General features: G+C 43.1%; 1 protein-coding gene across 1 annotated transcript in view; it reads left to right on the top strand.

Moving 5' to 3' along the window:
• emilin1a (elastin microfibril interfacer 1a) overlaps nucleotides 1-13,754 on the top strand; it is a 31,649-nt gene that overhangs the window by 15,166 nt on the left and 2,729 nt on the right. Inside the window, exons 2-11 of the mRNA XM_080490707.1 lie at nucleotides 2,266-2,382; nucleotides 5,801-5,991; nucleotides 6,528-6,627; nucleotides 7,389-7,497; nucleotides 7,586-7,825; nucleotides 9,539-10,816; nucleotides 12,154-12,568; nucleotides 12,927-13,052; nucleotides 13,170-13,187; nucleotides 13,280-13,414. Coding sequence (XP_080346833.1) covers nucleotides 2,266-2,382; nucleotides 5,801-5,991; nucleotides 6,528-6,627; nucleotides 7,389-7,497; nucleotides 7,586-7,825; nucleotides 9,539-10,816; nucleotides 12,154-12,568; nucleotides 12,927-13,052; nucleotides 13,170-13,187; nucleotides 13,280-13,414 — 2,729 coding nt within the window. The remainder of the gene's footprint in view (nucleotides 1-2,265; nucleotides 2,383-5,800; nucleotides 5,992-6,527; nucleotides 6,628-7,388; nucleotides 7,498-7,585; nucleotides 7,826-9,538; nucleotides 10,817-12,153; nucleotides 12,569-12,926; nucleotides 13,053-13,169; nucleotides 13,188-13,279; nucleotides 13,415-13,754) is intronic.

The following is a 13,754-nucleotide window of genomic DNA, read 5'->3' as shown; positions in this document are numbered from 1 at the left end:
TGGCCCTGAGTTGAAAAAACGTCGCTATATCACCAGCAAACATCTCGAGTCATTTCTGTGAGCTGCAGAGCCAAATAAATTCCATCTCCCTCCTATGACTTAGAGTGGCGGCAGAAATCTCTAACACCTACAGAAGTAATGCTAACATGACCGGATTAGGGTCAAGCTTTCCCTCTTTTGATATATGTCGCATATATATGTTCCTATGTTGCATTGAGGAAAGCCTTCACCGAAGAGCCTGGCAGCTAATGAGTCGTGTTCATTTTCCCACGTACAGTAGTGAGAGGTCACGGGGGGGGGGCCACGAGGGGTTAGGACGGATCAGACAGATAAACTCTCGGTGTCAGTGAGACAAGCTCTGGAATGAAGGAGAGGACGATGGTCCTGTGAAGAGAGGGGAGGCAGATAATAAACAGAGATACACGAGAAGACACACAGACTGGAGGAAGACTGTGACGGGGACGGCAAAGAAGAGGATATAAAGCCTGACAAGAGCGAGAAGATAGAAAAGACAGAAATGAGGGTAGAGGGACGAAAGCCGCTGATTGACCGTCCAGCATGAAGGAACTCCTTGTGTGCTCCAACTTTTATCCATAAACCCTTCATAGTTCTGCTCAGATGGATCCAAGGTGACACTAATTGGCCATAATAACCTGTGTGGTAATAGCAGTAGATGAGGATTCTGCGTAATATGAAAATGATGACGGAAAGCGACTGAAGGACGTCTGTGTCTTAAGTCTATCTGCAGTTGTTATCAAGAGAAGCATTTGAGGGTCAGAGGAGGTCAGGACCGACTCAGAGGTTTGCACACTGTGGGAGTAAAGAGAAAATATTCCCCCCAAGACTCAGGGAGGGAAACAGCACACGGATATTTGACCGCGTTTCACCAGGTGGGAAGAAACATGACTCCAAATGAATGTCATCTGCTCTTTGTCAGCTGGTAGTTTGCTGCATGGCCACAAACTCAATAAACTCAGTTTTATATATAAATCAGAGTAACAATTTGAGCCTCCTGCATTTAGGCTGAACCTCAAGTATGAGCGTTCGATTTAAAATGTAAGTCAACCGATTAATTGAATTCAAAAGAGAGGAACTTGCATCAAAACCTGCAAAGAGTTAGCAAAGTCGTGTGGGTATGAGCTCTGAGTTTTGATTTTCCAGCTGCACATTAAAGGATAATCGGGCTTCGTGGCAACCTGGGATAGTTTCCATTTAATTGGCTCTTGCAGCTTTATGGGTCTTTCGAGCACAGAGGTCCTGGAAAATTAGGAACTGTGCCTAAGCTTGTAAATTCTACGTACAAACAGAATCTGCACTTTGTTGATGATTGTGCTTCATATACCACTTATTGTTTTTAAGTCTAATCTAAAGGAAACAGTCCAATTTGTTTTTTCTGCTGATGTAATCCTTTACCCAACGCAACGAGCTGTTAATGAAGAACTCTGCACAGTTACTGTTTGGTGTGAAAGCAATTCTACAGTCAATTGTGGCTATTCCGCTTTTAAAATATTTAAATACATTTAAAATACATTGTTGATGTGTTTGTATGATTAACAAACTTTATACACTAAAAGGGAGATGAAAATGTCTCCCTTTTGTAAGAAGACATTATGGGGGGGAACATGAAGATGGCCTGGTTCATTCTCAAAATACCGAAAGTTAAGGGAAAACATCCACTTGAGTTTGCCTCTGTGTGTTTCAGCAGAACATTCTAATGCATTTTTGGACCAAGTGAAAAATGCAACTTTAACCTTTAGTCTATTTCACTCAACTTTGATACATAACTCCAACCCTCATCTGTATTTTAATCTCAAATAACCTTTGCCTGTAAGTGGTGAGGAATGATATTTATTTTCAACATTATATTGAGTATTTTTAGTCTGGTAACGGAAAGCACAGTTAATGTTATTATACAGTATAAACACTGCACAGAGATGTGTGTGCCTGTGAGTGTTTTGTACGCTGATTGGTGAGGGGAGCTGGAGAGGCAACAATGGCAGCTATTGTTGAATTCATGCACTTATCCTGAACCGATCTGACATTTGTACCAATTTCTCTTGACTGTTGAAGAATAATAAGCAAGTCCAAGGTCTGAGATATGCATCTCAAAACCCATAGTGGGGCCTCACAATTGACATGGTACCAGAATTTTGATGGTCATTTTTTTCCTCTTTTCAGCTGGAACCAGTGAAGTGTCTACTGAAGTGTGTATATACTGACAGCCATTCATTTGCCAGTCTTCTGCTTATGTGCGTGGTTTCACAGGAACTGGTGTGCTTATGTGGTCACGCGCACGGTCAGCTGTGTGATGGAGGATGGCGTGGAGACGTACATCAAACCGGACTACCAGCGCTGCACCTGGGGCCAGTGTCCCCGAGTGGCGTGAGTATCTCTTCTGCATCACATCTCTTCTGCATCACATCTCTTCCTTTAAGATCCTTAAATAACAGTGTGAGACAGAGAAATATATAAACGGGAGTCTTCAATTGTGGGTTTTGTGTGCATTAGGAAGTGTTTACACATGGACGATCTGCTGCAAACTGTATAATCTCTGTTTGTTTCCTCGCCTTCAACATAGAGTGATTGAATGGAGAGCTGAGCCCCCACAAGCACAAAATGAAGTGTGATCCTACACATGAACCCTGACGCATTTTGTAGCATTACAGCAAATTCATCTAATTTGATCTCTAAAAAAGTGAGAGTTTGTGATTCAAAAAGACAATATCTTGTCGTAAAGTCCATGAATAAAAGTCACAGGGGGCCAGTTGATTAAATCACCACAATTACAGCAGCACCTCTGCTGAAGGCTGATCTGATTTATGCCTCCTGCTCAAACATGTGTGATAAGTCACATTGTGTGTTTACAACAAAAACTCATCCCAGGTTTTTGCATGATCTGAAAAACACACCCGAGAAGTCATGAAGGCAAACGCACAAAAAACCACTCGTGAGAGTTATTTGATCCTCAGTGTGGCTTGTTGGTAGATCAGCTTCCGTATCAGGTTTGATTCCACTTTTCTACGTGCAAACCTTCAGTGGATGAGACACTGTCTGTATTCAGTCCTTGGAGTTCTTGTCCTCAGATCCACATAGGTTTGGTGCCCTGGATTCATACATCATCGCTTCCCCTCTCTCTCTCTCTGTCTGCGGCACAGACACTCATCTCATTCATCCCTTTCCATTTTCCGTCCCTTGTGCTCCAGCCGTCTGCTCAGGAAGGTGTGTGCTGGCTGCACCGCTGCAGCTCTGTGCTCGACCGGTTAATCTCAGTGATAAAGTGTCCCTGGTGGCTCTCCGCCCTCCTGTACATATTGCAGTAAAATTCACTAGCGAGGAAAGCGACTGAATGGTTTCTCCAAATGTGGATGCTGTGTCTGAAAGACAACATTAATCAAGCGCTCCTGATGTTTTGGCTCTATTGAAGTGCTCAGCGTTGTGTGACCTCGGCCCTGGCTCGCTTGATCCCCCCCTGCGCCTGCCAGGGGCCTCGGCCTAAACCTGGGCTATGCTAAGTATGAAGCCAACCAGGATCCAGGCACCACAGTCCAGTCTCCTACTCTGTGAAAACAATCGCTTCTTCATACGCTCTCTTTCGTTTTATGATCCTGCTCCTCTCCTGCACTCCGCCAACCTCTGCTGCCTGCACTTCTCTCTCCTTGTTTTTCCTTTTTGAGGATTTCTTTTTTTTTTCTCACGCTCTCAGAGGAGGGAGCTGGAAGATGAAGTCTGTTTTATGTGATACCTACAGAGATGTTTGTGGATTGGCGTAAAGGGGAGAAACCTGTTGAACCCTCAAAGTCAGGGTCTGGCGAGGCTGTTTTACGTCTTTACCCAGAGTGCAGCAATGCCAGTTGGGGTCTATTTTTCTTTTGACTAACTGGGAGTCTCCTCAGTCGCAGAGCTGAGTGACACATTAATGCTAAAACTACAGGAGAGCTTTCCAAATAAAGCATTAACATCTTTTTTTTGCCTGTGAACAGGAAATGAAGATTTAGTACTCGGCTAAACGCAGCTGATTTCTTCTGGAAAAAGGCACAGGAATAACATTTAGAGTTTACAGAGCGCTCATAATCCTCGTCCATCACCGTGAGATGATTTGCAACTATTTCCTGACATCCAGTGACCCAGGTACATTGATATCAGCGCTGTAATATGCGGCCGTGGTATTTAATGTCAGGGTCAGACTCACTTATGGGTTGTTGCCCTGGTTATCAGGATCGCAGTACAAATTTGTATTCCCATAATGTCATGGTCTTGAAGCGCCACACTGGATTTTTACTGCATAAATCACGTTTGTGGTTCGGTGAGGCTGCACACAGGCACAGCTGCACTTTGGGGAAAGTGCTCCTGTCAGCACTCTAACATCCTGAAAATGTGCAGCGCTGGTACGTCTGACATGCCAACACTGTAAGGCTGGACGCTGTGTGGACATGTGGGACAGAATAGAGAGATGCCTTTTACATGCATTACTGAAACTTAATTTGAATAAAACTATAGTGACTATGTGCACTCGTTGGGACTTTGCAAATCCAACTTTAAATGAGTGGCATTAAGCACCATTTGTAGAACAAATTGGATCCAACCAGTCAGACAAGCAGAATTTAATTACTGTATACAGCTGGTATTATCATCACACTCACCAGTCTCCACAATAAATAACTTCTTTTACTTGACATTGTGCAAAGCTGCCATAAATTCTATAATTACAAAGTGGATTTTAAGTAGTTTTGTGCAAGATTGTCAGGTAAAACGTCATATGAGAATGTGTAACCGTGAATCGTGAAATGGTTAATCTGTGCTTTTACCTCATATTTCTTCACAACTGAAGTCAGATTGATGAAATCCTCATTGAAGGCTCTTATAAAATACTTTGTTCAAATTAATGGGATCCAATAAATCATCAGATTGTAAACATGTCAAATACAAGTTGCTGATCTAAAATTCTCAAGCAGCACTGTTTCGCCTGTTCCAGTTTTGAGGAATAGAAACGTGATTCCTTCAGCATAATTATTTCATGATTCAACAGTCGTCATCATCTTGAGAAACACGAATAGGAATTTAGTAACACGATTGTAAGAAGAATACACACTGGTTCTGGTTCAAGCAGATTTATGTCAATGCTCTGAATACAAGATGTCTCCATACTGGGTCAGTTCTCACGTGTTTCTTGTTTTTACCCCATCTTCAGCCAGCTTGCTTTTCTTTTGTTCTCCCCCCCTCATGGTACCGGCCAGCTGAAGCTCATATGTGGGGAGATGTGATCAGTTAATGAACAACAGGAGTGTCCCCTCACTTCGCTAAGCACTGTTCCAAGAAACATCCCCCCCCTGCAGCCGCGCTTGGTTTGAGCTTCAGTCGAATGCAAAGTTAACACAGTTACTGAACTTCACTAAATCTTCACCACATAACCACTTTTATTTATATTGTTTCTTTTTCTAACTCTGGCTTTTCTCTTCTCCCAGGCAGGGGCACACATTTAATTTCACTGTTAGGGGTAACAACAAACAAATGTTTTTCAAGAGAAGATTTAGGGGACGTGAAAAACGTAGCATATGATTTTACTGTATTACATATAAATAGAACCTGCATGGTATCTGCAAAATGGTGTTCAGTTCAATCCAGGATATTATAATTGTTATAATTAGGTAATTATAATAATGTTAAGAACATCATCCATTATCAACACAATAACAGTAAATGCAATTTTGGAATGTTTTATTTTACTTTAATCATATAATTATTTATTTAAAATACTATCAATAAACTAAAACTGTTCCTCACGTTACTGTTTCACCCTCAGGTACCGGACCTACAGGAGGCCCAGGTATAAGGTGGCCTATAAGATGGTGACAGAAATGGAGTGGAAGTGTTGCCATGGTTACTCAGGGGAGGACTGCCATCAAGGGCCACAGTCGACCCCGGACACACAGGTCAGCAGCGGGCGACCTCGCGTTACGCAGACCGGCTACAACCCCAGCAGTGGAAATGGAGGTTTGGAGACTTCTTTGGAATCTAAGGAAAGCAGCTGAGATGAAACTTTACATGATGACGGATCAGATAATGAAACCTTTAAAATGCACTTTGTGAGTCTCAATAATGAATATTCCTGCAAAGTAACCACTGGGAAAGTTGTGGGCAACAAACCCTGTAGTTATTGTTTGCAAAGCATCCGATGATCCAAGCCTCAGTTGGTCTGCTCCGTCAGGACGGCCTCGAGCATAGTTTCATCAAACCTGATTGACAGCGCCAGCAAACAGCCCCCAAATTGTCTTCAGACTTCATTGCAAATGCCTGTTAATGCTTGAAAATGCATGACATCAGATTTTCCTGCTGGGAACCAACCGCATTCTGGACCTTGTTTCCAGAGAGAAAAGAAATCCAATTACAGAAACATTTCAATTGAAATTAGAGGCGCTGTTCAAACTGTGGCAGTTGTTTTCATGCGTCCATTCATGACGGAGAGAGAGGGACGACTCCGTGTGTGATGTTTCAACTTCTCCTCCATGTGTGCCTTTGCTTCCGTGAAGGAGAGTCGGAGAAGATCAAACAGCTGGAAGACACCATCCGCGGCCTGACCAAGGACCTCCACAACATGCAGACCACCATCAACAGCATAAACCAGAAGCTGTATGTTGACTTCTGCTGTTTTCAATACATCATGTGCATGTTTCCCCTCGCTGGGTTCATTTACCTGCAAACCAAAGAGAGTTCAGGAAATGAGCTTGTTTTCAATGATCTGAAGATGTTTAGCGTGTCCTGTTTATCACAGCTGGTTTGTTTATGCTCGTTTATTGAAAATATGGGACTTGGAAGAAATACGTAGTTCGTCGTCTAAACCAGTCATCCCAGCCTGTGGCCGGGGAGACTTTTCCTGCTCTAAAGGATGTTGAGATTGAATTTGCACACAAGAACCATAAATAGAAAATCTCTTGGAATTCGTGACACTGCCCTTTTTTTGTAAGTTTATGTGAGTGGTCATGTTTTGGCAAATCAGATATCAAAACAAGTATCCTTTGCCTTTCGTGGGGCAGAATCACTTACATTTTTCCATCAGTTTAAGTGTGCAAAAACTACAAGTATATCCTCAAGATCTAATACAGTTCTCACATATACATATTGGACAGCTGTTCAGCTTTCAGTGCCGTGCCACTAATGTCTCGACTACATTTATTGAAAAAATACTGCTGATTACTTTATATTATGTTTTGACTGTGCAAGGCTGATCCACTTGAGAGACGATTTTGGCCCGTGGGCTACATGTTTGACACCCTTGGACTGAAATGCGTCTCCCCCTCTTAACACATCCCCCTGTTTACATTATGGATTGATGTATTAAATATTCCTCACAAATCCTCACTGAAAATGAACAGATCTCAATGTTTTCATAGGCCTGGGCTGAATGGGGCCATTGTCCCTGCGGATTCTGCTCAGCCACACATGAAAGAAACCATCAACAGCATCCAGAACAAGCTGGATCATCTCTACAACAGGACGCAGGTCAGACACATGCGTCCTATCATCTGTAGAAACATCTGCAGTTTCAACACCAGGTCCCATCAACTCTTGTGACTATCTGCATGTTCAGGTCCATGATCAGACCCTGCTCGACATCAACAACCACCTGGTGAACGGAGGAGGGAATGAACTGGACGGAGCGGCCAAAGGAGGAGGAGGCGGAGGAGGAGGAAGAGGAGGAGGAGGAGGAGGAGGAGGAAGGGAAGGTGGAGCAGGAGGGGGACAGGGGGGAAACCAGCTGAACACTCTGAAGGAGGAGATCCTGACCGAGCTGGAACGACGAGTAACTCTGTCCTGCTCTTCCTGTCAGGTGAAGCTCAACGTGCAGAATTATTCTGCTGCTTTTCTGCCTGAGCTGTTGTTGTGCCTCTCGGCTCTTTCGTTTCCGTTGCGTCTCTTCTTGTGGGCCTCTGTGAGTCATTTCTCCTGCCTGAAACAGTAAAAAATAATTGTCGCGTGCAGGTTGCGGCTCTCCAACATAAACCACACTACCACTGAAATAAAAGTAAAAACATCACGGCGAAAAAGTTCATAATCGAGCACCATAACAAAGATTAGCCACTGAGTTCCAGCTGTGAGGAAGAATTGGATTTTTAACATAAAACAGACTGTATTTGTGTAAGCTGAACTTTTTGTTTCCTCTTGTGCAGAGGAGTAATCATGGGCACAGCGACGTTAAAAAAAAAAAAAAAAAACAGACCTCTATTTATCACTTCTCCTTGTGTTACCCACAGTTATTGAGCTTATTTTTAAACTCTGCTTTTGGCTCCAAAACTGTGACAGAAGTTGATGATGTGAGAGTTAAATTGCCCTGCTGCTCCAGATGCACAATAACATGTGAAGCACAAAGAACAGCCATCAAAGGGTTAAAAGGAATCCTAGCTTCCTACAGTAAAGTAGCTTTAGCAATTCAAATATGCGTTGTGGAGCTGTAGTACACAGCTCTGTGACTTCTTCAGAGGCATGCATTTAGATCTTTAAGTAATCCATTCATGAAATATCTACATTTATTAGTCCTGCCTGTTGGCACATCATTGTAAGTCTGAACCCTGAGTTTGGTTCCAGTGCGACAACTCTGGAAAAGAGAGCAGCTGAATAGACACTTATATCATGCTCACATGGAAAAAGAATTTCAGAAAAAAAAAGTAAGGCTTTTAAAAAGATCAGCAGACGATATTAACAATTATCTGGATATTAATCATGAGGTAACTGCTGATTTTTACACTCTTCAATCTGAATTAGAAAGAAGTGCATAAATCTGATCTTCATTGGAGGCATTTAAATATTTTTACCAAACTTTGCATCTTTTGTTTCATGGAAAGTTTTAGTGTGTTTAATGTGTTTGCTTGTCACAGTTTTAGTTTTTCGTTGCATGTCTACCCTCGCTGTTCAGATTTATGCATTCTCTTTGCTCAAAGTCTGGACAAAAGCAGGAAATCATAGCCTAAATGTCAGGAAGTCCCTCTTGAGTCACTCACAATTTGACTATTTTTAATTCTTAAATGACGTTAAAATAAAAATAAAACACGTGTTTGATGCTTTGTGTTATTTTAAATTATCAAACCTTCAAACTATCAACGTTTTAATTAATGCCCATTTCCACATTTAATTTCTTGCTTTTATTCTCCTTTTTTTTGATACAAGACGCATTGAAAACAATTGGAAAAAGTCAAAGTAATACAAAGTATACCAACACTTATAACAACACAAAGTTAGCACAGGGGACTTTAATATGTTTGATTTGTACTTCAGCCGTGGAATGTCACAAAACTATTTTTGGATGCTTCAAACAGGCTACGGACTTATTATCACATGCATAATACTGTAAAAAACTCATTTACAAAGACAGACTGCTCGATCGACAGCCAATTATTGTCAACCGTAAGAGATTGTTTTGCGGTTGTTATAATTGCACAAAAAGAAACGCTGTCTCCGATATTTGCATGAAACAGTCATGTAAACAGAAGACACAGGTGACGCAATCTCTGCATATGCTTGAGCTCATCTTTCCTTCTCCCTCCAGGCCGGCGTGGAAGACCTGAGGAGACAGCAGCAGGAAGACAGAGAAAGGATCCAAGCTTTGGAGAAACTCCTCACCTCCATGGAACAGCACTTGAGGCAAAGCTTGGACGTCTCCCGCCGGGAGATCGAGCGCTCCCAGTCCTGCTGCAACACCGTCACCGAGCTGGAGAGGAGGCTGAACGATATCGATGTCCGAGTCTCCTCCACCGCAAACAAATGTGACACCATCAAGGGGCGACTAGATAAGGAGCTGGCTGGGACGGGAGGGAGCAAAGGAAGAGTGACAGAGGACCGCTTCAATGGCAGACTGAGGGACCTGGAAAAGAGGCTGAACAACACAATGAGGAAGACGGAGCAGAAGTGCACCAATACCGGGAACAACATGAAAGACACTGTGCAGAGGGACGTCAACCAGCTGCGCAACATTGTCCTTGGTCGGCTGGACGACTACGGCTTTAAGATCGGAAAGATAGAGCTGGATGTATCGGTTCTTGGCGACACGGTAACAGATCATAGTCGACGTTTGAACCATCTGGAGAACATTACATCGTCACTGGACAGAAGGCTAACAGCCACTGCAAAAATGTGCAATGAGACCTGCGGGCCGAAAGGGAAGGGTCAGAAAACTGACGAAACTGTGAAAACCTTGGAATGGAGAGTGGTGGCCAACGAAGGAGAGATCCAGAAGTTCAACACCAAGCTCAACGATTTGTCCGTGACAGGAGACTCGCTGATCGACAGAGTGATTGACCTGACAGGGGACGTCAAAAAGATAATAGCTGTGACGGGGGAGAACGGTCAGAACTTCAACCGGATTGTCACGGAGATCGAAACGTTGGGCCGAGACTTCGAGGACTGCTCCGTCTGCAGCACCGTGGAAAAGGACTTACGGCTGCTCGCCAACTCCACCACGACCGGACTTAGCCGGTGCCAGACGGAGGTGACGGATCTGCGGAGGAAGGTCGACTCTGAAGAGTCCGTGTGCTCCCAGGTCTGCTCCAACCTGCAGGAGGAGGTGGGACGACTGCGCGAGGAGGTGGAGGAGTGTACGGGGCAGTGCAAACTCAACATAAATGACCTGAAGACACGTCTGGATGGTCATTCTGTCCACAACGGAAGATTGGGAGGGGATCTGAAGTCCATCCAAGGAGAGCTGGCCGAGGTCGTGGTAACATTCAACTCCATCAACGCCACCTTGAAAGGTCTTGGAAGGACCGTACAGACACACGGGGACACACTGACTGATCTCACCAACAGCAAGGATGACATAATCTCTGAAGTAAGATGTTGTTATGGTCGTTCTTTCAATCTGCTTCCTCCTCAATACTTCCTTCTGCTTTCATAAGTGGGACATGCTGTGATGCAATATGCATTGATTAGTTAATGGTGTAAGTTAATCGAGGTGGAGCAAGAAGGATTACAGCTGAATTGAAGGATTTTTTTTCAGACACATTATCAAGATATTTGATTTCATCTTATCAGGATCTCAGCTGGGTGGGTGAGGTAGACTGAGTGCATCATAACCAATAAACATCCACATTGCCAAAATGTCCCCTCAATTTCAAATGAAAAGCTTCAATTATATCATGAAAATGGTCACATTTCACCTGAGGACATGTCCTTTTGCAAATGTCCTTGTTCTAAGATAACATGGAATTTGAAGATAAGTTATTCATCACATATAGGGCAATTCAGTCACCATCGCCGAATAATAGCATTATTTCAAGTTTGAGTATGAAATTGTAGAAATGAGAATTTGCAATGAAAAGCATCATCGTCACCGTATAATTATATAACATTTGCTTTGTTTAGCCTCAGTATTGAGGTTTTGCTAAATAGCAACAATATCCCAGTACAGCTCTGATCTGAAAACTATTTACTAAGTGTTAGGATATAGAGTTTATAGGTTAGTTTTTTTTTTTTCCATAAAGAAAGGTCATTATAACAGGCTACATAATGAGATCATGTAAGTAACGTTTTTTGAGAAAGGTTGTCTAATAATAGCTATATAATTCATGATAAGTAAATATATCCAGCTTTATTTACACAGCACCAAATACAACACAGTCATTTCAAGGCACTTTTACAGAGAAAACCCAACAATTTCACATAATAGAAAAGTCTGAACAACATTTGTTTGGTTAGTGTAACATAAGTAGGACTTTGTGTTATTGAAGGTCTTCTGACCTTTTTCTCTGATCCTTGTGGGTGTCCCAATACCAAGGATGTGTGCAGCTGCTTGATTATTTAGCATTTTGAACATGTTTCTGTAAAGACAGATTATAATTTCAGTTCTAATTTATGTGTTGTTTTAATAACCCTTTCTTTATGTACTCTAACAACAACATTATACCAATCAAACATGCATCATTAGTTATTTTGGCCACTGTGTTTTCACATAATGTTGTTGTAGGTGTGAAAATATTCAAGCGCATTACAAATGTTTGAGGTTTCTTGACAGGCATGGGTTTGATGATATGCTTACATATTTTTACACGCATAAGATATCGTAGGAAAATAAATGGTAACGAAGATGAGGAAAAGTTTATTTACAGTGAAACTGTCGAAAGAGGCTACTCCAAACACACACTGACAAGTTTCCACGTCCTCTCCCAGGTGAACGACCTGCGGAAGGAGCTGACGGAGCATGTCGATGACTCCGACATCAGATTCGGCCAGCTGGGCGACGAGATCCAAATAATCAGGAGTAACTTTGTGACGGAGATGGGGGAGTGCCGGCTCTCGAGCAGCGGCCTGGACCGGCGGCTGTCCAAGCTGGAGGGCTTGTGCGGACGCTTCGACTCCGTCTCAAACAGCCTGGAAAGGATCAAGGAGGGACTGAACCGACACGTGTCAGGGCTGTGGAGCTGCGTTAATGGACTCAATGTCACGGTGACGTCTCAGGGAGATCGTATCGACAATATCCAGAATGTCCAGCTGGAGGGCGTCCACTCCAAGATATACAGGCTGAACTCCTCCATGCTGGACCTGGTCAGGCAGTTCCACAGTTTCACAGAACAGGACTTCATGGGTGAGTCATGGAGGACGAAGGGCATGGGATTTAACTTTCAGTCAAGAGATAGCGCTCACTTGAAGGGAGGGACGGTCAGGACGACGGGGAAAAATAGACCAAGGAAAGAATTTGGCCTGTCATCTTGAAAAGAATTCACTTAAGAGGTTGTAAAGTCTGCAGGCTGTCTGAAGCACGGATTTTAGTAAACACGAGAGAAAGCAGCACATCCTGAGTCACGTCGGGTTAAATGTCTTGTCTTTCTTGGCTCACTGCTGATGCTTTCAGAACCTTGCACAGAGCTATTATTACTGGTGAAAAGGGTTTTCAGGGCGATGTTTCAGCTGTGCTGTCTCACCAAACATTCCTCTGCCTCCAGGTCCACCTGGTCTCCCGGGGCCCCGTGGGGAGAGAGGCGAGCGCGGACTACAAGGGCCCGTGGGACCTCAAGGGAGGGTGGGACCTCCAGGCAGAGAGGGTAGACAAGGACTAGTGGGACCCCCAGGTGAAAATAACAAACTTCTCTCTCCATGAGAAAACTTATAGATATACAAGCCATATCTTCTGTTTTACACATCTGAAGATGAGTTTCACAGTTTGTATCTTTCATCTTGTATTTCAGGTTTCAGAGGTGAACAAGGCAAGTGTTGTTGTTGTTTTTTATCACAACAGATGGAAGTTCTCTTTCGGCTTTAATTCACACTCATATGCTGCGTTGTGCTCTGTGATCAGGTCCTGCAGGGTCTGATGCCCACGTGCCACGTCTTTCTTTCTCTGCGGCGCTGACACGCCCGATGAGGAGCTCGGGAACCATAGTGTTCAATGACGCCTTTGTCAATGAAAACAACGTCTACGACGCAACAACAGGTGAGGTTTGGCCGCACTGGAAGGACTGCAAATACACACTGTGTACACACGGTCTTTCTCAATGTTTTTTTTTCTTTATTTTCTTGACTATTTAATATTTACCAACTATTTTAGATACGTGCAGTACTTACTGGTGAAAGAACACCAAGGCTTTTAAAGGCTTAATGAGTCATAATCACAAATAATAATAATAATAATAAACCTTCTGGAGGTCTTAACATCGCTGTGACATTTGGATATATTGTCGTGAAACTTCCCCTGAAACTATTTTTGTCTCCATGAATCAGCCCTAAGAATATGATCAAGGAGGTCAGCAGTGTCTAACAGTATTGTTTACTTG

Source organism: Lipophrys pholis (genome assembly GCF_963383615.2).
Source record: "Lipophrys pholis genome assembly, chromosome: 21".
Classification (NCBI taxonomy): Eukaryota; Metazoa; Chordata; class Actinopteri; order Blenniiformes; family Blenniidae; genus Lipophrys; species Lipophrys pholis.
This window is presented reverse-complemented; position numbering and strand designations above follow the sequence as displayed.